Source organism: Nycticebus coucang, chromosome 6 (assembly GCF_027406575.1).
Source record: "Nycticebus coucang isolate mNycCou1 chromosome 6, mNycCou1.pri, whole genome shotgun sequence".
In the NCBI taxonomy this organism is placed as follows: domain Eukaryota; kingdom Metazoa; phylum Chordata; class Mammalia; order Primates; family Lorisidae; genus Nycticebus; species Nycticebus coucang.
The window spans coordinates 67,532,167-67,556,554 of NC_069785.1; the positions used below are offsets into that span (position 1 = coordinate 67,532,167).

General features: G+C 41.5%; 1 protein-coding gene across 2 annotated transcripts; it reads right to left on the bottom strand.

Moving 5' to 3' along the window:
• Nucleotides 1-118: 118 nt before the first annotated feature.
• Nucleotides 119-22,586, bottom strand: SPG21 (SPG21 abhydrolase domain containing, maspardin). Of its 2 annotated transcripts, none has more exons than XM_053593228.1 (9): nt 22,326-22,586; nt 17,238-17,324; nt 14,362-14,523; nt 10,916-10,996; nt 7,564-7,709; nt 5,104-5,212; nt 3,976-4,083; nt 2,129-2,269; nt 119-846 (listed from the first exon to the last, which is right to left on the bottom strand). In XM_053593228.1, the coding sequence occupies exons 2-9, from the start codon at nt 17,298-17,300 to the stop codon at nt 730-732; spliced, it is 927 nt and encodes a 308-aa protein (XP_053449203.1). In that variant the 5' UTR covers nt 17,301-17,324; nt 22,326-22,586; the 3' UTR covers nt 119-729. The 2 variants fall into 2 exon arrangements, with proteins under 2 accessions (XP_053449203.1, XP_053449204.1); XM_053593229.1 differs by lacking the exon at nt 22,326-22,586 and adding an exon at nt 22,072-22,103.
• Between the last annotated feature and the right edge of the window lie 1,802 nt (nt 22,587-24,388).

The following is a 24,388-nucleotide window of genomic DNA, read 5'->3' on the forward strand; positions in this document are numbered from 1 at the left end:
GGGAAATCAAGTAACTTCCCCAAAGTCACAGAGAATTGGCAGAAACCATGACCTGTTTCTTAGGAAGTCGAATGTGAAGCTCAACTGGGTAGCAACAATAATCACAAAAGCAACTTACTGAAATTGAATTTTTATTCCAAATAACTGTAATATCTAGAAACTAGACAAGCACTAACACTTAAAACAATCTGCTTAATTGGAAATTAAAAGTAGTTGATTTATGGGAGAGCAAACAGTGGGGTGCTAGCTGTGGCACTCTGATAATAGTTATGCCCAAGAAAGCATAAAAATAACCAGTGTCCTCGGTATATACAATCTGGATATGCAGCATTTACAGCAAATAACATACAAAGAAAGGAGGAAGAAAGGAAAAGGAAAGAAAAGAGGGGGAAAAAACCACCACAAAATCCCAAACCTCAGAAATTAATGTTCAATTGAGAACACAGCAGTGAAGACTTTTGGTAGCAAAAGTTGCACAGTTCTTAAAATGGGAGTCTTCAAAAGTACTTATTCAAATCCAAAAGCTAAAAAAAAAAACGGAAGAGAGAACAGTCATATTGGCTTACAGGGGCTGTCGCCTGTCATGAAGAGGACCAAAGTCCTGCTTCCAAAACACAGTGAGAACCGGTGAGCCTGACGAATCTGAAGGCAGAGGCCACTGGCAGGCACTGACATCACTGATTATATAAGAACGCACTGGGATCAACTCATCATGGACAGCGAAAACCACTACTGCTCCTCCTGGCTGACGCTGAGGGTGCCTTTCTGTACCTCAAGCTCCTCGGCACTGACCATTGATGGGTCAATAGCTGCGTATTTGGTTCCATGGAATTGCAGCAAATGTATCTGTTGAAATGCAGAATCATTATTTTAAATGGCTGTACCACAAAATAAAAGGAGCATTGCCTTATATAAAAAGCTTGGAAGGAAAACGCCACCATAAGTAGATAAATGTTTTGAACTTCTCCAAGTTCCGACAAAGTCTCTTCATGACATCTTTGGCAGCACACTGCCCGACAAGCAGATGCTTACCCTTCCTTTCTGTTGCTGTTAGGTCCTTCTAATCTTCTGCTACTAGGACTAATGCTGTGATGAGTATCTCCAAGCATCAAGTTTCTATGTTTAGGATCCTGTCTTTAGGATTTCTTTCTTTTTTTTTTTTTTATTTTTGGCCGGGGCTGGGCTTGAACCCGCCACCTCCGGCATATGGGACCGGCGCCCTACCCGTTGAGCCACAGGCGCCGCCCTTTAGGATTTATTTCTACAAGTGGGTGACCGGATCAAAGGATATGACTGTTTTTTTAAGGCTTTTGATACTTCTTGACAAACCACTAAGGCAGTCACTTCTCACTGCTGTCCTATTACCCACTTGGGTAAAGTATGAAAAGGTGGGGTGATAAGGAGTGTTTTGGGTTGGCTTTTTCTTTTTTTTTGAGTCTTACTCAGTTGCCCAGGCTATAATGCTGTAGTGTCAGCCTAGCTCATAGCAACCTCAAACTCCTGGATTCAAGCAATCTTCCTGCCTCAGCCTCCTAAGTAGCTGGGACTAAAGGCGCCTGCCACAATGCCTAGCTAATTTTTCTATTTTCAGTGGAGACAGGGTCTCACTCTTGTTCAGACTGGTCCGGAATTCCTGAACTCAAGCAATACTCCCACCTGGGCCTCCCAGACTGCTAGGATTACAGGTATGAGCCACTGCAGGTAGCCTGTTTTTTTTTTTTTTAATGCATTAAAATTAGATGGAGAAGTCACTTCATAAGACTCAAACTGAGCACATTTAGGCCTGGTGTCTTAGCTTTGGCTAAATTACTGTTTAGGAGGTAGATCACATGACACCAGCAGCTACCTCAGTGTGTGGGAATAGGCCTGCTCTTCTTGGAAAAGGGATGATGGACAGGGAGTCACCCTGGGATCTGCAACACATCTGTTCGAATTCTCCTACGAATATGGACACTCTGTACATGTAAAAAAATTATATATGTAGTCCAGTTGTATACTTTTGTCAAGCCAATGCCTCATTCCTACAATGAATTCTGTAGTTCCTTTATTTCCTTGCCCTACTTTAAAAATATTTTTAAAAGCTTTATGTTTAGGTTCCAAGTGCTCTGAGCTCCAAGCTGGGACTTACCTGAACATAAAGATTCACTTCCGCACTTCTGCACAGGTATGGGAAATTGCCTCCGGTTTTAAGGTGAGCTCTTCGGGCATTGGGATACAGCTTGTACATTTCTTCTTTAGCTTCAGTTGAAAGTGCACTCTGGTCAAACACCTTTTAAAATACCACAAAGCTGAAATTTCCTGATATTTAGTATGTTTTTATCACCTTATGGAAAGTGTTAGCCCAAGCATTTCTTTCTTATGAAAACACAATGCTGAGGCCTCAGCAGCCTAAGCCACCTCCTTGTGCTGATCCTTGGTGACGTCTAACTCCAACCTAAGACATAAGCTATAGATTTTGCGGCCAAGTGTCTCTTGCATTTTTTTTTTTGGGGGGGAGGAGTCAACCTTTTCCCTCAAATATAGCCAACTAAATGAGCAGAGTATTAATAGTAACAAACCATTGAAAATGCCAATTAATTTCAAAAAGATCATGAAACCCCAAAATAACTTTTTCCTTTACTATCAGTTACAAACAATTATGTTGTATATGCTCAGTGAAGTATTCTCTCCAAATTTAAAAAGTATAAGCTAAAAAGTCCATATCCTTTCTTGTGGGAGTCACAGTTGGCAGCTTAGAGAGGATGATTCTAGACATCTTTCAAGTCTCACACAAACACGTTTTTAAAACACATGCAAAATTTTTTTTCAAAAAGTAATTTAAAAGAAGCAAATATATAAAGATGCCCAAAAAAAGTATACACATTTATTTATTTATTTTGAGACAGTGTCTCACTGTGTCACCCTCAGTAGAGTGCCATGGTGTCAGAGCTCACAGCAACCTCAAACTCTTGGTCTTAAGTGATTCTCTTGCCTCAGCCTCCCAAGTAGCTGGGACTACAGGCACCCGCCACAACACCTGGCTATTTTTTTTGTTGTAGTTGTCATTGTTGTTTGGCTGGCCTGGGCTGGGTTCAAACCTGCCAGCTCCTATGTATGTGGCTGGTGCCCTAGCCTGTATATACATTTTAAGAAAAGAAAAAACTGTATTAAAATTGTAATACTTAATACATACTACTAATAAAAGATGAATACAAGTCACGTTGAGCACCTCTTGTAATTGCAGAAGTCAAACAGGACTTCAGTATTACAAATTTATGCTTAAATGCATTGCCAACTAAAACCTGTAGACAGTTTTCACTAAGAACTCAGGTGGTGAGCACAGCTTTGAAAGGGCAGGCAGAACAAATACCCTGGGAAGACCATTGAAAGGCTTGCTCTGTCATGGCAAATGTCAAAATGTAGCAATTACGTAATAAACGAGAATAATAAATTATTTACTTGATTGTGATGGATAATTCTCTGAAGAAAATCAATTCATAAAAATACCATATTATTTGAATTTAGGAACAAATCCATTTATGAGGCAAAATAGTCATATGATTAAAATAAAACCACAGTGAGATACCACTTTACATCCATTAGGATATTAACAAAAACAACAAAAAACCCAGAAAAAAACAAGTTTGTCCAGTATGTGGACCTTGTGAAATTCTTGATTCTCTGCCCTCACGAGGGAGCTTCTTTTTGCTGCCTAGATAAGTAATAGTTAAGGTGCAATATCTATTGATGGGAATAGCAAAAATATTCCAAAATGGGTAAAAATTCCAATGTCTGTTTAAATTTACTTTGACTCCAATGGTGTTATTCTCAACAGGAAACAAGTCCAAGATAAGCAATAAACAGACTTTTGGAATTGAGAAAGCTGGAGGGTAAAAACAAAAGTGAAGGCAACATTTGAAGAAGCACACTGAAAATTATAAAATAATTATAATATATAGAGGATGACATAAACATTTTACTAAAAAGGAAGCTTACATCCATAATGGTTACAGGGATGTCCCGGATTTTATGAGGTTCCACATAAGAATTTTGACAATTCAGGGTAAGTCTCGAAGCCAGTTCACTCTGACCCAAACTTTCCAACTGCAGGAAGAAATGCAAGTAATTTTGGGAATAATTTTTTTTCACATTTACATTAAATCCACAGAAAACATCTATGCCTTTACAGATGGTATCATGTGCAGTAGAGACAGAAAGTCACCAATGAGGAAACACAATTTATTTGAAAGACTGTGAACTATGCCTCTCAGGAAGGGGTGGCATTTTTCTATTCTGGGAACCCGGGTAAGGTTCCACAAATTAAACCCAGACTTGTGCAGCTCTCAACCTAAACTGCTTGTTTCAACCAGGTGCTTGTGGGCAGCAAGTCAATTCCTGTAGCTCAAGGGTGACAGATAAACCTTTAAGGGATATTAGAGCTGAAAGAGACTTCAGCAATCATCTAGCCCACCAGCAGTTACTAATACAAGCCTTGTTCATCAGACTTGGTTCATCAGATTTACCTGGGGGTGGGGGAGGAGGATACATTTTTTTTTTTTTTTGTAGAGACAGAGTCTCACTTTATAGCCCTTGGTAGAGTGCGATGGCATCACACAGCTCACAGCAAACTCCAACTCCTGGGCTTAGGCGATTCTCTTGCCTCAGCTTCCCGAGTAGCTGGGACTATAGGTGCCCACCACAACGCCCGGTTATTTTTTGTTGCAGTATGGCCAGGGCCGGGTTTGAACCCGCCACCCTCGGGATATGGGGCCGGTACCCTACCACTGAGCCACAGGTGCCGCCCATGGGAGGAAGATAAATTAAAAGTACAGATTCCCAGATCCTATACCTGGGGAAGGATTCTAGATGGATGGTCTGGTTGAGGCTTTGGAGATTATATTTTTGAAAACTCTCCCAAGTGATTTTGATGAATAGGTGGTGGGGAACACTAATATAGCAAGCCCTTACCAGCAATAGATCTGTTCAGATGTATTAGAGTTAGTATGGAAGACTGCCCAACAATACCTATAATACATATTCGACGAGACAGATGTATCTTCTGTACCAAGTAGATGTGAAAATTCCCACTACAATGTGTCCCCACCCCAGTGCCACAATCCTTACCCTGTCCACCATGAAATCAATGGCATCAGCCATTACAGGATCCACTGGGCCAGATGAGAAGTTTCCAAGAACTATTTTTTTGAGCATAAATGCTGGCATTAGCCAAAAGCTATAAAACAAAAGACAAACATCTGATAATTTAAACTTCCAAGACTGCATATAAATAGCAAATGTTCATTCAACATTGAAACTTTGCATTAGGTAGGTACTTGGGAACTAGAGATAAAAAGTCCATCACCTCCTTCAAAGAAGTGGCATCTAGTTTTTTTTTTTTTTTCTTACTATGTTGCTCTCGGTAGAGTGCCGTGGCATCACAGTTCACAGCAACCTCAAACTCTTGGGCTTAAGTGATTCTCTTGCATTAGCCTCCCAAGTAGCTGGGACTACAGGCGCCTGCCACAACACCTGGCTATTTTTTTGTTGTAGTTGTCATTGTGGTTTGGCTGTCCTGGGTCAGGTTCAAACCCACTAGCCTCAGTGTATATGGCTGGCACCGTAACCACTGTGCTATGGGCGCCCAGCCGGCATCTAGTTTTTTTACATACTTTTCCAAGATTTCAAAGAGTTATGGTTTACTATAATTAAACCCTTATTGGAGGATTTAGGATACTTATAAGTAATACTGCAAAATACCTTTACTGAAGCAGTCTGATGATTCTAAGATTTTATTTTTTTCTAATTGGCCTTATTTTCAATGATTAAACTATTTCCTTTAGAAAACATTAAGAGAAATACTCTTTCCTTCTAGTTGATACCACTTTTTAACTGACTGATATTTCTTTTTTTTTTGGTAGAGACAGAGTCTCACTGTACCGCCCTCGGGTAGAGTGCCGTGGCATCACACGGCTCACAGCAACCTCTAACTCTCGGGCTTACGTGATTCTCCTGCCTCAGCCTCCCGAGCAGCTGGGACTACAGGCGCCCGCCACAACGCCCGGCTATTTTTTTGTTGCCGTTTGGCCGGGGCTGGGCCTGAACCCGCCACCCTCGGCATATGGGGCCGGCGCCCTACTCACTGAGCCACAGGCACTGCCCAACTGACTGATATTTCAAAAGATTTCAAGATACCAATATGAAAATGATTGCTTCTCCCCAAATTTGATAGTTAGGGATTTTTATATGTGATTTGTAGTTAATATTTATTCCATTGACTTTAACTGCTGAGAGTCATCATGGAAGATAAACACTAGCGTCTCCAAACCTATGCTGAAAATTAGTCACGAAAGGTGAAGGCCACATTCTGATGCTGTCGTTGCAACAGCCTTGTTGGAAATGGAGCGTCCCTCAGAAGGACCACTCAGCCACCTTTCAGTTGACTGTCAAAGTTCTCTCCCACCCCCACCACTTCCTCATCTTTTAAAGGTAATGATGTCTAAGTATGCTCTGTTGGGGTAAACCTGTTGGCTTTCCATACTCCTATGTCCACAGTGTGTGGCATGTAGTGCTAACTCAGATATTGATAAAAAATAGTTGATAGGCAACAGCACAAACTGAACAGGGGAAATCTTGGCATTCTGGCCAAGATTAGAATAATTATTAAAAATCACCGGAAGTACTAAATGTGCTTTAGTGCATCATCTGGATGGGAAGTATTTGTTATGGAGCTAATGTATGCAAGAAATTATTACATGAATGCTGAGAAAACTATTGAGATAACATCAGGAAAAGTTCTAGAAAATAACAGTATAATCTTAAGATAATGTGAAAATCATGAAAACAATCTATAACATGGTTTAAAAACTAACCTGCTAATACAGATGTTTAGTAACCAGGCTGTTTTTTCTTTTAGGGTAGAGCCCACCCTTGCTAGCAATGAAAAAAGTGCATAGTAAACCAGCTAATTAATCTGATAAAACTAATTAAAATGATAAAATCAATAAAAGGATGGCTCTGAATAAATAGGTATCCCATTGGTTGCTCCCAAAGCATTTTCACCACTTCCATCTTTCTGAAAAGCAAAGTAATGTCAGGTGTCACGATGTTGATGGAATAAATGTTCTAGTCCTTCCACTTAGGGAACATATCTCAAAGAAATAAGCCAGAAAGGGAAAGAACTGTACGAAGACACACTGTAGAACATAACAAAGAATAAGAAAAAGGCAAATGCCCAATAAAACTGTCAGTCACTGCACAGAGGCATTCACACAAAATAATAAGTAGGACAAGCAGAACACAACATCAGTTACACAGACACACTGAAGAGAAACAGTCAAAGTGTATGAAAAAGTGTATGAATGCACATTAAACAAAATTAAGTAGTAATTTAGAGAAATGGAAACAGCCAAAACTTAGTTTATTCAATCCTTTCCATTTGCAAGGATAATTGTTTATAATTTTAACAGCCAAGGAAGTTGCCGAAGATAGTAGATATAAGCCTTCTCTCCTGCACCCAAAACCCCCAAAGCCAACATTTTCAAAACTTCAGTGAACAAAAACAAAATGAATGTTTTATGTTCTTACCTGTTTGCAGTCCAAGTTTGGTTAAAGATAGAAGTATCACTGAAGGAATTGCAGAGGATGAGGGAATGAACTCTAGGAGATTTGTGAGTGTATTCTGCAAATTTCTGGGCCAAAAAGCCTCCCAAAGAAGCCCCAAAAAGATGAACCTAATTATAAACAAACATAAGGCAGATCCTAAAACACTGATCTATCCCGAACATTAGTGTCTAAATGTTGCTTCAATGATCACTAATCATATAATGTCATCACAAGGCAATAGATGGAAATATCTATAGCACTTAGAAAGTACTGTATTTAAATGCAATGTATACTCTGTATCAAGAAAACAATATAACTGTTTGAATTCCAAATCATAGAAGTAAAAAAAAAAAAAAATCAGATTGAGGTGGGTAGGGAGTGGAGGAGATGGGTAAATTCACACCTAACAGGTACACCACACAATATCTGGGTGAAGGGTGCACTTGTAACCTTGACTTAAAATATACAAATGCAAACCATGAGGTATGACAATTAAGTCTGCAAACTAATCTAGAAAAAGTGCTATATACCTCATTGCTAAATATCACTATGATCACCTTTGAAGTACTCCCCTTAGGAAGCTGTGCATTGATGCCAGCGCCTAATCTACACTTCAAAGCAACTCTGGAACTCTTTACAGAATGACCATTAGAGATGTCACCATATGAGGCCCGACAATTAAGTTTGAAAACTTGTCATGTGTCCTTATGTTGGCAGGACTGTGCAAACACCTTGGTTATGAAAGGGCAGATCAGTGTCTTTGAAAGGTTATGAAAGGTATGTCAGTGTCTAACAGCTGTGTTTGTGTCAATGTGCGGCAGTGTCTTGCTGAGTATTGTTCATTATTGTTGTATGTTTTTGTGTGCCAGACAGGTCATTCCAGGAAAAGAGTTCCAAAATTGTTTTGAAGAGTGGAGCAGGGGCTGGCGTCAGTGCATAGCTTCCCAAGGGGAGTGCTTCAAAGGTGACCATAGTGATGTTCAGCAATGAGTTTTCTAGGATGAGTTTACAAACTTGTCAGACCTCATATACTACCAAAATATGTATACCCTCATAATAGTCTGATCAAAAATTAGATTGCATTATAAAATGAAATCATTTCTTTTTTTTTTGTAGAGACAGAGTCTCACTTCATGGCCCTCGGTAGAGTGCCGTGGCGTCACACAGCTCACAGCAACCTCCAACTCCTGGGCTTAAGCGATTCTCTTGCCTCAGCCTCCCGAGTAGCTGGGACTACAGGCGCCCGCCACAACACCTGGCTATTTTTTGGTTGCAGTTCAGCCGGGGCTGGGTTTGAACCCGCCACCCTCGGTATATGGGGCCGGAGCCTTACGACTGAGCCACAGGCGCCGCCCAAAATTAAATCATTTCTATAGTTTATGTTTAAGAAAACTGTGGGCCAGGTGTGGTGGTTCACCCCTGTAATTCTAGCACTCTGGGAATCCAAAGCAGGTGGATTGCTTGAGCTCATGAGTTTGAGAACAGCCTGAACAAAAGTGAGATCCCGTCTCTACTAAAATTAAAAAAAAAAAAAAAAATTTGAGGCAAGAGAATTGCTTGAGCCCAGGAGTTGGAGGTTGCTGTGAGCAAAGATGTTATGGCACTCTACCCAAGGCAATGGCTTGAGACTCTGTCTCAAAAAAAAAAAAGGAAAGAAAGAAAGAAAAGAAAACTATGATTCAGTAATTCCACTCCTATGTATATACCTAAGAGAACTGAAAATATATTTCAACACAAAAACTTATATACAAACATTCACAGCAGTGTTATTCATGATAGCCAAAAAGTAGAAATAACCCAAATATGCATCAACTCATGAATGGATAAACAGAATATGGTATATGCCTACAAATATTATTTAGCCATAAAGAGAAGTACCAACTCATGCCTCAACATGAATGAACCTTAACACAGTGCTAAGTGAAAAAAGGCAGTCACAGAAGAATACATATCACAAGATGCCATCTATGTGAAATACTCAGAGTAGGCAAACCCACAAAAAGTAGATTGAGTTGCAGGGGGAGATGGAGAGAAGATGGGGAATAAGTGAATGAAAATGGGGTTTTGAGGTTGAAGAAATGTCTTGGCTGGGCGTAGTGGCTCATGCCTGTAATCCTAGCACTCTGAGAGGCCAAGGCAGGAGGATCCCTTGATGTCAGGAGTTTAATACCAGCCTGAGCAAGAGCAAGATCCCGTCTCTACTAAAAATAGAAAAATTAGCTGGGTGTTGTGGTGTCTGTAGTCCCAGCTAATTGAGAGGCTGAGGCAGGATCACTTGAGCCCAAGAGTTTGAGGTTGCTGCTCAAGTGCCATCCCATCAGCCATGGCACTCGAGCCTGGGCAACAGAGCAAGACTCTGTCACAAAAAATAAAATAAAAATAAATAAAATGTCCTAAAATTGACTGTGGTCATGCTTGCATCTACCTGTGAATATTCTAAAAAGCACGGAATTGTATAGTTTAAAAGGGTAAATTACATGTAGGCCTTGTGAATTATACCACAATAAAGCTGTTAATAAAAAAATAAAAAATTTCTGTGTGCGTTGACTCATACCTATAATACTATCACTTCAGGAGGCCAATGCAGGAGGATAGCTTGAAGACAGGAATTTGAGACCAGCCTGAGCAACACAGCAAGATCCTGTCTCTCGGGCAGCGCCTGTGGCTCAAGGAATAGGGCTCCAGCCCCATATACCAGAGGTGGTGGGTTTAAACCTGGCCCCGGCCAAAAACTGCAAAAAAAAAAAAAAAAAAAAAAAAGATCCTGTCGCTATACAAAATATGAAAAATTAGGCGGCGCTTGTAGCACAGGGTTATGGTGCCGACCACATGTACCAAGGGTGGTGGGTTCAAAATCTGGCCCGGGCCAGCTAAACATCAATGACAACTCCAACAAAAAAATGGCTGAGTGTTGTGGCAGGGGCCTGTGATCCCAGCTAGTTGGGAGGCTGAGGCAAGAGAATCTCTTAAGCCCAAAAGAGTTTGAGGTTGCTGTGAGCTGTGATGCCACAGCACTCTACTGAGGGTGACATAGTAAGACTCTGTCTTAAAAAAAAAAAAAAGAAAGAAAAATTAGCCAGGCATGTGGGTACACACCTATACCCCCAGCTACTAAGGAGGCTGAGGCAGGAGGATTGTCGCGCCCAGGTGTGGAGGATGCAGTGCAGTCAGTTATGATTAGGCCCCTAGACTCCAGCCTAGGTGACAGAGCAAGATCCTGTCTCTAATAAAGAAGATAAATAAATAAAAATACATAAAAACCTGAGAATATCAGGCTTTATAATATAAATTGACATTAAAATCACATGATTGTAATTAGTTTCAGGATACTCACTTTATCCAATTGTAAATGATCTAAAAGTTTTCTGAATCCATCACAGAATTCAAGATGGTCCCAGTAAACTGGATACTGCAACTGAAATAATAGTAGTAAGTTTAAATTTATTTTAAAAATCATAAAGGTAAAAATGCAACTCATATATTTGAAAATTTAGGATTCACATAGCAGCATTTCTCATTTGCCCAAGCTCTATTCCTTCAAAATATGTGGAAATAAGCTCTTACTTTCTACTTAACCTTCTGAACAGACCAAAACCACACTGTAGTGATACGATGGTAATAAAAACTTCAATTCACATCAATTTCCTTTCAAAACAGCTGAAAAAGTCTGACCTTCCCTCTGTCCCTCCCTCTCTTCCTCTTTTTTCTCCCTTCCTTCCTTCCTCCCTTTCCTTTCTTTTTTCATTTAGACAGCATCTTGCTCTGTCATCCAGGCTGGAGTGCAGTGGCATCACCACAGCTCACTGCAACCTCTAACTCCTGGGACTCAAGCAATTCAGGTTTTCTTATACACTTAGGCTTAGTTTGCAAAACTCACCTGGTAGGCTTATTATTTAAGCACTTAGATTCATTTTGTCAATGACAAATCATTAGGATACTGCCATGTGAATTATGGGATAATTTTAGATTTTATATACATATACAACACTTTATTATTAAAATTCTATTTGTGGGTAAGACCTCCACCATTCTGAGAAAAAATGTAGAACATTCTCCTTAGTAGAAAATTTGAGAATTTGAGCCAGATGATAGCCTAAAAGAAAGGAAATGGTATTTTTATAAAGTCTTTTTTTTTTTTTTTTGGTTTTTGGCCAGGGCTAGGTTTGAACCCGCCACCTCCAGCATATGGGACCGGCACCCTACTCCTTGAGCCACAGGCACCACCCTTATAAAGTCTTTAATTTAAAAATATCCAGGCCCTACACAGGTGATAAAATTGCATACAACTTAATACACACAATTGATTACAAACAGAACTGGGGAATCTGAATAAGATTAGTGTGATATGGTACTACAGTTTTGCAAAAGGTTATTATTGGGAGAAACTGGGGTATAGGAGTAAAAGGAATATTTCTCTATATGATTTCTTACAATTGCATGTAAGTCTACAATTATCACAATAAAAATTTAAATTAAAAAGATCATGCAGGCTCGGTGCCTGTGGCTCAACGGCTATAAGGCACCAGCCACATACAACTGAGCTGGCGGGTTCAAATCTAGCCCGGGCCCGCCAAACAGCAATGACAGCTACAACCAAAAATAGCCAGGCGTTGTGGCCAGTGCCTGTAGTCCCAGCTACTTGGGAGGTGGAGGCAGGAGACTCGCTTGAGCCCAGGAGTTGGAGGTTGCTGTGAGTGGTGATGCCACAGTACTCTACCTAGGGGGACAGCTTGAGGCTGTCTCAAAAGAAAAAAAAAAAATCACGCATTTAACTGTCAGATATCTAATAAGTTCCAAAACCCCATGGTGTTGAGCATTCTGATCAAATCTTGAGGACAAAGTAATTGTGCAGACACTGTTGGCCTTTTCTTGACTCTTTATCTAGCTAATGAAGCAGAGAAGCCCACATCCAGAACACTGAGGGCAAAGAAGAAATATCCAGCTAGAAACCCAGGCTATCCTGATCTGCCAGTCTAGAGCGACAAATGCATACCCCGTATTTGACAGCTGTCCCAAATAGGACAGACACCTGAGGGCTGCTCAGTTAACCTCCTCTCTGGTGATAAACCGCAGCCACCAAAAATGGTATTGTCATGACTTAGGCTGCAGAGGACTAGGATGAGAGCAGTTACACCCAGTTACTCGAATGCTAGAGGGAGCACTGAAAACCCAGAACAAGGGAAGACTGTGTAGCAGAGATTCAAACCTGCCCGTCTGAGGAATGATTACAGAAACTGGAAAAACTGAGCCAGAGAAGACCAGGGAGGAAGGCAGCAGGGGTGCTGAGGATAACTCTGTTCTCAATTAAGAGAAGGGCTGTCAGAAGGAAGAGGAATTGATTTGTTTTGTGTGGCCCCAGAGGGTGGTAACCCCAGTAGAATTTTCAGTTAACTTCCGAGAGAAGAGACCCACTTTTTCATTTCTTTAAACAGTAAATAAAATGTGTAATAACAGCAGTACCCACAGGGTGTACTATTTACATGCTAATATCCTAGGTTCCAGAAACAACTGCGAGTTCCAAAGCTAGAGACTCCTCACTATAAGATCAAGCTCCCAACCATCTGTGTTACACAAGCAAGGCATGTGCCTTTACCAGAGAAGATTCTTTCACAGAAGATTCAAGAACGATCAGTGAGAAACCAGATTTAGTCCAAACTTGGCTATGAAATAATTAGAAAGAAAAATATCCTTAACCAAATGCTAAAAACGTGAGTTAATTAATGAACCCTGCCTCAAATGTCAAAGATTTACTTTAACACATTGCTGACCTGTTATGAGTTACCTGGTAACAGTTTCTGCGTAAAATTGCTGGTTAACAATGTAACAGCTGTTCCCTGATCATTTCTCCCAGTCTCAATTCCCAGTTGTCCCAAATTCAGCCTATTTTATTCTTTTTGCCCTCCTCAGCTCTCAGCTGCTTATAATATATAATCACTTAGCCCCTCTAACATTGTTGACCTGCAATTTTATACAGAAACTACCATGTTACCAGGTAACTCCTGACCAGTCAGCAGTGTGTTAAAAGCAGGCTTCTCAGTCACCTGCATGTTAGCAGGTCTGTCTGTTGTCTAATATCAATGCCTGGCTTCCCCTGGAAGCGTGTGTGAAACAGTTAAGTGGAAATGGAGGCTCGGCACCTGTAGCTCAGCAGCTAGGGCGCCAGCCACATATACCAGGGTCTGCCAAACAACCATGACAACTACAATAATAAAAATCAGCTGGGTGTTGTGGCGGGTGCCTGTAGTCCCAGTTACCTGGGAGGCTAAGGCAAGAAAATACTTAAGCCCGAGAGTTGGAGGTTGCTGTGAGCTGTGACGCCATGCACTCTACCGAGGGCAACATAGTGAGACTCTGCCTCAAATGAATAAACAAACAAACAAATAAGTGGAAATGGAGTTAGAAGACTGAGTTGGTTCCTCCCTCCACTGCTTACTGGTTGTGTGACCAGGGCAATCACTAAAGTGCCCTGCACTAGAACCTCAGTTTCCTTATCTATAAACGAAGACAAAGGTTCCTTCCACTGAGTTGTGAGAAGAGTGTCAGGAGAGAATGTGCATAAAAGCCAGGTAGAGAGGATGCCAACACAGACTCTACGGAGTCTCCACATGGTTGTGCACAAACGCCAGCTTCCTTCAAAAGGCTTCATCCTATAGTTTAAAACAGGAAGACAGTGTCTCACCTCAATTAAAGAATACTGTCCATTACTATAGTTGATCAGAAACAGATGCACAAAAAATAAAACGTGGACCTGATTTTAAATACTGAATCAATAATACTTACAGCTATAACACGGTAGCCCCATCCAGTCAAGGCCAAAATCTGCCGGAAAAATACATCTGCAGTTCCACTGACAGGGGGGAGAAATATGAGGGGACACCTGATGCTTCTGGGGCCCGCATCATACAGCGACCATATCTTACTGTCATCATCATCTACGATAATCTGGAGGGGAAGTCATAAGAAGAAAATGGAAAATCTCGTGAATGTGTTTTTTTATGTTGTTATTTCACACTATAATTTCACTACAAATTTAATCTGATTGCCTTGTTTGTTATGAGGTAAACTGGATATCACGCCAGATTAGCAGTGAGTCCCAAACTGCTCTGGTCTCCTTTGCTTTCTTCAGTGCTAACGTATTCCACAAAACTGCTTTATAATCTTCCAAAGAGCTGCTTTTTCTCTCAGTTTTTAATTTTCCTCTCCATCCACAACAATAGGAAGAAATCTATTTTGTCATTAAACAGTGACCTCTGTACAAACCATCTCATTTCTTCCCCACACTTCCAATTGTGTGTGTGTGTTGTGTGTGTGCATGCACACGTGTCTACAAGCAGGGCAGTCTGGCCCGGGGGCTGGCTGGGATCAGCAGGGTCAGAGTATGAACAGGAGTATGAACAGGGAGACATAAGACTTTGGGTCTAGAAGAAGCTTGGGGCAGTGCCTATGGCTCAGTGGGTAGGGTGCCAGCCCCATATACTGAGGGTGGCGGGTTCAAACCCAGCCCCGGCCAAACGGCAACAAAAAAATAGCCGGGCGTTGTGGCGGGCGCCTGTAGTCCCAGCTGCTCAGGAGGCTGAGGCAGGAGAATCACCTAAGCCCTGGAGTTGGAGGTTGCTGTGAGCTGTGTGACACCACAGCACTCTACCGTGGGCGATAAAGGGAAACACTGTCTCTACAAAAAAAAGCTTGGGTGAGGGTGGAGATGGCACCAGCTTAGGAGATGCTTCAAGAACCTGACCTAAGCCAAGCCTCTGCTACAGAGGAGTCATGAGGCAAGTGAGTGTGTTTCTGTTCTGGGAGAATGCTTCAAACCAGTCAGTAGGAGGTGGGAAGTGGACACAGGGAGAAACCAGCTTTCGGGGGAAACGTGGGCAGGGAGGAGGAAGTCATCAGAAACCTTCCTGATTTCGTAGTTCTTGACCCAACATGGGAAAAAGATGAGCATAAATGAGCTGAGGCAAGTCAAGGCTTAGCATACAGCTTGGCACATGTTAAGTATCCAGCAAATGTAAGCTATTATTACTATTCACTGCATGATAGTTTAATTTGTTTTCCTTGGTTGACTTTTGGTGGTTTTTAGAAATGTCCATAATGGAGAAGCATGAATCCTATGTACTCAATCTTGATATGAGGACAATTAATGACAATTAAGGTTATGGGGGGGGAAGCAGAAAGAGGGATGGAGGGAGGAGGGTGTGGCCTTAGTGTGTGTCACATTTTATGGGGGCAAGACACGATTGCAAGAGGGACTTTACCTAACAATTGCAATCAGTGTAACTGGCTTATTGTACCCTCAATGAATCCCCAACAATAAAAAAAAAAAAAAAAAAAAAAAAAAAAAAAAAAAAAGAAATGTCCATTAACTGTTTGAATGCTTGCCCATGCAAATCAATATACATTCTAATTTTATATTAAAAAACTCATAGCCTCCAGGTTCTTTCTTTTGAGAACTCCTTGCTGGCAGGGCTGTGGACTCCATAGTGTCCACTCTGTGGATGGCAGTGCACTAAACTAACTGTGGTCATTGGTGTCAGCAGGAACAGACACACATGGGGTGAGGCAAAATCTAAAGGGGCCTAACAATTTTCTTTGGATTTACCCAGGTCACAGATAGTGACGACATATCTCGCACTCATGTTTATGCCCTGTGTATTTTGTCACTCAAGTTTTTGCTTTTCATGTTTCTTTTGCCGTGATTGCGGTAAAAACAAACAAACAAAAAAAAAACCTCTTAATGACCTTTGACAGTATACACAACAAATCCCAATCTTACAGTAATGAGATAAGATCCTCAAATCTCTAATATTTTCTAGTAAAAATTATTTCAATGATCCAAATTGGAAGAAAATACAAAAAGAACGTTCTGAAAAGTAACACAGAAAAATGTTCTGACTGTAAGCCATAAATACTTAAATGTGTTTAAAACATGTTGTACAACAGTGCCAGGTATGCAACAGGTATCCCGTCTATGCCTAGAGAATTGTATCTTAAATTTCTATATGAATAATAATTTTGTGATTAGTTCAAAATTGCATGATACTCTCACAAAATGGAGACACAGAAGATTCAAGGCCCCAGTACTGTAGTACTTCTGCAGGGCAATCAGTAAAGATTTTACTCTCTGGTTTGAATAGCCTTTGTCTAGTGTGAACCCCAAACATTGGGATTAATTTGGGACACAGAGCCAATACTCAAATTCAATGTAAGTTTTCATGGTTTTCAAACATTCCAAGTAAATAAAGCTTCCAGAAGATGACTGTAACAGATATGTCATTGTGAACAGAGTCTCCATAATGTGGCCCATTGTAAATCTTAAATTTGAGAAACAGAAATAAAACATGACTGTACTTCCCGTCCATGCTGTTGCTGGAAGCTTTCCAACTAAACTACTCAGAGAACACACATACTGCTGCTTGCTTGAGTGTGTAAAAGGAATCACACAAGAGGAGCATGGTTATACCTGCCTTTTCTCTTCCATGAATCTCAAAAGTTGACTGTATGTGACAGAGATGGGGTGAATTTTATGATTTGCAACCCTGAATCATGATACTTGGCAATAATTTTACTCTCAAACACTACTAAGGCTTAGTATCTAAATCACACATAAAAACAATACAAGATTTTGCAAATAAGAGGTGTAGTAAAGCCATACATACCTTTTTAAGGGGAACTGTACTTCTAAACCAGTTATAATCAGGAGAGACTTTAATCTCTCCCATGATTAGCTGAAATGGAGGTTAACCCTGAAATAAAAGCATGTGATGTTTCATGTCAAGAAATCATGTTTACATCAGAACTAAATGTAGAGTCTGGTCTACCTATACCAAGAATACTTAAAAGTAAAAACGAAGGAATGGGCTATTTTACCTTCTCAGTATATACTTAAACTACAGAAAACAAGGCTTGGCACCTGTAGCTCAAGCGGCTAAGGTACCAGCCACATACACCAGAGCTAGTGGGTTCGAATCCAGCCTGGTCTATCAAACAACAATGACAACTACAACCAAAAAATAGCCGGGCGTTGTGGCGGGTGCCTGTAGTCCCAGCTACTTGGGAGGTTGAGGCAAGAGAATCGCTTAAACCCAGGAGTTGGGAAGCTGCTGTGAGCTGTGACGCCACGTCATTCTGCCCAGGGCAACAGCTTGAGGCTCTGTCTCAAAAACAAAACAAAACAAAAAAAAACTACAGAAAACAATTTGGTGAAATGCTACAATCATAGAGTCAGAAGGGCCCTTAGAGATAGTTATGCTAACCCCTTAGTTTCTCCAGAAGAATTTGGTCTAGAAAGCTTAAATGCCCTACCCAAGATCACATGTCTATTGCAGAGCTAGGACAAGATGCAGGACAGTCATCTCTGACACCATACTGCCTGTCATAGTTAAATGATCCCCACTGCAGTACCAGCACCCATCTTTTGTAAGTATCTTAAGAAACCTATTTTACATTCCTAGAATGTCATACATTTTAAACTTTAAAATTTTATTTATTTATTTTAAAGAAACTGGGTCTTGGCCAGGCATGGTGGCTCATGCCTGTAATCCTAGCACTCTGGGAGGCCAACGCAGGTGTATTGCTTGAGCTCAGGAGTTTGAGACCAGCCTGAGCAAGAGGGAGACCCCATCTCTACTAAAAATAGAAAAATTAGCTGGGCCTTGTGGCAGGCACCTGTAAATCCCAGTTATTCAGGAGGCTAAGGCAAGAGGATTGCATAAGCTTAGGAGTTTGAGGTTGCTGTGAGCTATGATGCCATGGCACTCTACCCAGGGCATAAGAGTGAGACTCTCTCTCAGAAAGAAAAGAAAGAAACAGGGTCTTGCTCTGTCACCTAGGCTAGAACGCAGTGGTGCAACCATAGTGTGCTATAGCCTTCAATTCCTGAACTTGAACAATCCTCTTGCCTCAGCTTCTCCAGTAGGTAGGACTACAGGCTCATGCCACAACACCTGGCTAAATTATTTATTTGTAGAGATAGGGTCTTGCTATGTTGCCCATACTAGTCTTAAACTCCTGGCCTCAAGTTATTCTCCCTTCTCAGTCTTCAAAGTGCTAGGATTACAGGTATGAACCACCATGCCCAGCCAAGAATCCATTTTAATAAAGATGTTCCTTTCTGATTATAGGGAATAGAATTATAAGGGAACAATCCATGCTAGAGAAGAAAGAAGTTTAAAGAAAGGCTGTTTCCTGATAAATTCATAATACATCATAAATCTAACTCTAAAGGAACATAACTTCAGAAATTCTTAATAGAAAATAAAGGCAAATTTGCCATTTATATTGATGTGAATAAAAGTTACACAATGCCCTCTGAAAGATCTATGATACAAACTTGAAGGCACCATAGAAATGAAACAAAATACTGGCCTATAGAAAAAAATGTGTGGCTTTTTGTTATAAGCTTAGTGACTTCCAGTTTTTATAGCTCTGTGACCTTAGATAAGACATGACCCTTTGGGGGTTTGTTTTCTCATCTCTGACTGCTTCACAACCACATCTCCAAAGTCTAGAGCAGTGGTTGGCACACAGCAGGCATTATCTGTTGACCTAAATGAACGACTACATCCTAAGGAGAATGAACTAGACCATTCTAGAGTCCCTTCTAACTCTAGCAGCTGTGAGCTTTGGACTGGCCAGCCATCTTTAATTTAAGGCTCTTTGCTTAAGGATTTGTGCTCTGTCAAAACAGGAAACTGCAATTATAGTTCCCTGTTGCAGATTCTTACTGAAGCAGGGAACTTCCATCCATCAGTTTGGAAGGATTCAAACACTTGCTTTGAACCATGCCATCTATCTCAAGAGCAAGCCTAGATTCCTAGTACAGCTAAGTTTGAGACTCTAGGACCTAACTCTTGGGCTGACTTTGAAGTGTCATTTTAGAGGATGTTCTTTAGACTAACAAGGAGCAGGGGATACTAAACTCTTCCTTGTTGGCCCCTGAGATCTGCTTCCACAGAGCCCTCAGCAGACTCACTTGTTACTTAGTCACTAAACTGAACCTCAAGGAAACAGTAAACTTAGTCATTGCAATATCAAACTTCATTCACAACCCTGACATTGTAATAATGGTCTCTTCTCTCAAAATTAAGATGATATTTTAAAAAAAATGATACTTTTATGAAAGATAATTAAAATTTAAAGTACCAAGAAAATCATCAGCTAGTTTTATGCTGAAAATCAGTATACACAGATGTATTTATACAGCCAGAAAGAAAATTATATTTTGCATATCCATTTTATCTTAAATATTAACATGTTAAAAAATCTAAGCTATCTTAACTTTAGCCCTTCTCTAAGCTGTTTATTGCTTTTAATTGAAAGCCACTGGAACATATAGTTAATTCTGGAATATTTTCTTTTTTTTGCAGTTTTCTGGCTGGGGCTGGGTTTGGACCCGCCACCTCTGGCATGTGGGGCCAGTGCCCTATCACTTTGAGCCACAGGCACCGCCCAATTCTGAAATATTTTCTACCTGAATAGACTTGAAATACTCCCATTTCATCTAAAATGATGAAAGTGCCTTCACTAGTGGAGGCACTTCCTAGTACTGCATTACTAGAAACAATTATGCTACAGGAAGATTATCAAAAACATGTTTAACAAATAAAGTCTACTTAACAGATTTATGAAATTAAATTACCTTAGCCAATTAAGATAGAGTCACCAGACTTGAGATAAAATAAATTATTCACAGTTTTGGAATCAGCTGTAATGCACAAACCAAACTACCATACAAATACACAGGCACAGAAATTCAATCAGTCATCCACTTATTTCCCATGGCAATAATAGAAAGGTGCTCCTTACCAAACAGTCCTCAGTATTAGTTCACGACCACCTCAGTATTATGCTATAACTAATCTTGCTTGATGGAAAGGTTCCACCCAGCTGTGTCTAAATTTTTGTAGAGACAAGTGATTTTAACACTTGTGCTAGTTTGGCAGTACATGAAAGATAAAATGGATACCAAATGTTGCATTTGACCAACTGACGTTTAAGTGAAGAAAAGCTCACTGCTGCAAAGGGAAAGCAGCTGTGAAAGTTATGAAAGGAAAGTTTGTTCTAGCTTTCTTTCACTCACTAAAGAGGTATACTTTTCCAAGTTACAAGAGGAACATGGCAAAGAAGGTTAACTGAGATTGTGACCAAACTGGTCAGTACTAAGTAAGAAAGAATGTGAACCATGAGCTCAATGCTGATTTGATCTCTCAAGATTTAGTACACAAAAACAAAAGAACCTGTTCATGCGGGTGGGAAAAGGGCCACAGAGATTAGTCTTAATCTTGCCTGAGGAAACCTCTTAGAGGGGACTGTGGTCCTCTATGGCTCCTGTGCTTCTGGACAATAAAAACTGCCAGTTGTGAGAGTGTGCCTATCTCTCAGGCACAGAATCTGCCGGTTTAAAGTCAATAAAACGATTTGTACAGTTGTTTTTTTTTTTTTTTTTTCAGACAAGAGTCACACTTTGTCAACCTTGGTGGAGAGCCGGGGCATCAAAGCACACAGCAACCTCAAACGCTTGGGCTCAAGTACTTCTCTTGCCTCAGCCTCTTCAGTAGCTCGGGCTACAGACCCCCCCCCACAACACTTGGCTATTTTTAGAGACCTGGTCTTGCTATGGCTTAGGCTGGTCTAGAACTCCAGTAGTCAAGCAATCCACCCACCTTGGCCTTCCATAGTGCTAGGATTAGAGGAGTGAGCCACTGTGCCTGGCCTGTACAAATGTTTTAAGTCACACAACCAGCTTAACTAGTCAGAAGTTTCTGTTTCTTTATCTCAATCTGTAATTGACCTAAATATAGTTGATCCATCATTATTATTAATACCAGCAATAACAAAATATTAGAACCTGTGAGACTCTAGGCAATTCAAGTGGCTTTTTAATGCACGTCTCTATCCCTCACTACACCTTGCACTACATATAGCTATCCTTTTTTAGATCTCCTATGCCACAGGACCTATGGGAAGAGTTATCTCTCTTTTCTTCAGTAACCTATTCCAATATTTCTAAATCTCATGAGAGGAAAAGATACCTACTTTGACATCTCTTCTGTGATAACTCTTCTCATAATCTTAGTATAAAAAGCTTTTAGAATTTGAACATAGCTATTAAGTTTCTTCCGAATCTGCTGAGTCTCAGTACCAACGGGAGCCGGACTATTGTAGGTGGAGACAAAGATGCAGCATAAATGTCTAACTTATAACCCTCCAGGCAAATGAGAAAAGGAAAAGTGAGATTCTGACCCTGCTACTTTCCTCATTCCCCATCCACATCTGGCCTATACTCAGCAATAACAAAGATATTTGTCGCTTTCAGGCTAAAGTGCGAAATAACTAGCCTCTGCTCCTAAAAGTTTACTGAAAAGAAAAAAAAAATGTTCCCGGGCTGCATTCTTGTGGCCCCAGAATGACCCCATTATCATTTGTGAAAGGATGCTCTGCTTAAGCCTTCTGCTGTGCTCCCCCTCCCCGTAGACCCACACAGCTTCTCACCGGCCCGACTGGTGACAGACACACAAAGGCAGAGTCACAGGCACACCGACCGCCCCCACGAGCCCAAGCTCAGCCTCAAGACACACTCACGGGTATGCTATCACGTGCACGGTCACATGGGCCAGCCCACTCAGAGCCACACTCATAAAGTCACACCGAGGCAGCCTCGCACGCTAAGTACACACCCACCTACACCCCCCCCCCAAACACACACACCCACACACCCGCTTCCCAGGGCCTCGCCCACCCCTCACCTGCAGTGGCCGCCCCCGCGTCCCTTTCCCTCCTCCCCCAGGCAGCTCTTCCCTCCAGCACAGACGAGGGCCGTAGTGGAGGCGGCTGGGCCGGGGTGGGGCGGCGGCCGGAGCGCTCGGGACCCGCCGGCACCGCCGGCAGAGGGTGGCGCGCCGGAGGCCGGCCTCTGAGGGGCGGGGCGCGCGGCGGAGCGAGCCGGGGACACCGCGCTCCCTCCTCCGGAACCGTCCGCTCAGCTGGAGCTAGCCTCCCGCTTCCGGGTTCGGAGGGGGCGGGGCCACGCCGCGGGAAGGGGCGGGGCTGCGTGGCTCCGGGTCACTATGACGACGGGGAGGTTGGGAGCCCCGGGGACCGTCGGCTTGGAGAGTAGGTCGGAGTTTCCTTAGGTTTACCTGTCTGACTGGGCACCCAGGAGGAAGTTGTGAGAGTGTTAGAAGAGGGTGCCTGGACCCTTGGGACCCGTTTCTGCCTTCAATTCGCTTCCTCTCCGTTGTGTAGAGCATAAAGAGACATCTTTGGGTTCCAGGCTTCGATGAACAGGGCTTGGTATACTCTTTTCTTGGCAAGATCGTTTTCCCTTTGGCACAACTAAAGCCCTCACCTCCCGTTCCAGCCTTGCTGACGTTCTGGGGATTTCTGGGAACTTACTCCCACCCAGCCTTCTCATTCCTTCATTGTTTCTCCCTTAAAGGCGTAGAGAATATTAATGCACTTATGATCATTATTCTTAAGCAAAATGTTGCAGACATCATGACTCCTTTTTTTCGGTAAAATAATTGCAGGTGTAGGCCAGGCGCGGTGGCTCACGCTTGTAATCCTAGCTCCCTAAGAGGCCAAGGTGGTGGATCGCCTGAGCTCACAGGTTTGAGACCAGCCTGAGCAAGAGCGAGACCCCATCTCTAAAAAAGCCCGGCATTGTGGCGGGCGCCTGTAGTCCAGCTACTTGGGAGGCTGAGGCAAGAGTATCTCTTAAGCCCAAGAGTATGAGGTTGCTGTGAGCTGTGATGCCATGGCACTCTGCCCAGGGCGACAAAGTGAGACAAAATGATAATTACAGGTGTGCACTGAAGTAACATAAAATTGAATAACATGTAAATCTCCTTGTTTGAAGGTTTTTTAGGGATCCTGTAACAAGATCCTGTCCAAAGTGCCTCTCTGTAATGTTTTAGGGAATGCTTGTACCTTGTTTATGGATCCGTGGACTTTGTCTTTGCCTAGGAAACTATTTATCGGATCAAGGTGAGGGCAGATTCCAATTAAATTGTATCTTTAGTCATGACTTCTGCCCTCTGGCTTAGTCTAGAGTATTTGGACGAATTCCAGACCCATTTCCCCAGAGTAACGTAACACACCTATTTTTTTTTTCCAAATCACCTCTTTTGGAGTCGCAATCAACCACAGGAAGTGACCTTTTATTGTAAGCACTACATAGGTGTACATGTTTTCACAGAAAATTTTCAACCTTGGAAGTCTATTCTCAAAAACTTAGAATTGTATAATGAGTGGAATAACTGGCAAACCCCTGGTTGTATGTAAAATCCATTATGGGCACTTATTACATTAGTTATCTCTTCTCCCAGGTAGACTGGGAGCTTCAATCTACAGCAAAGGGAACAGTAATTCAACCAGTGCCTCGGCACATGCTCTGGCCCATAAATAATATGTACAAAATATGGATTCCTAAAATTATATTCCTTAGACCCCACATCCATAGTGAGGTCATAATGTGACCTAATCTATGGATATATTTGTATATGTTAGAAGTTCTTGTTCTGTGAGTGTGGCAAATCTTTAACTTGACTGTTGATAACAAACATCACAATGGAGATATATTTTGTTACATATTTTTATTGCATTGTGAAAAATCAAACCAAAAATAATGAATGTTTTTACTGTTTCCCTTACAAAAGGACACCATGGTCATGTTTGTATCCTCAGTTGTTCCATAACACATGGCAATCAAATTGTCCATTTCCTAATCCCAACAAAGAACATTTAATATCTGTGAATTCCAGCTGAGCTGTAACACACAGCTGCAAGCAGCAAACTTTTGACCCAGGCA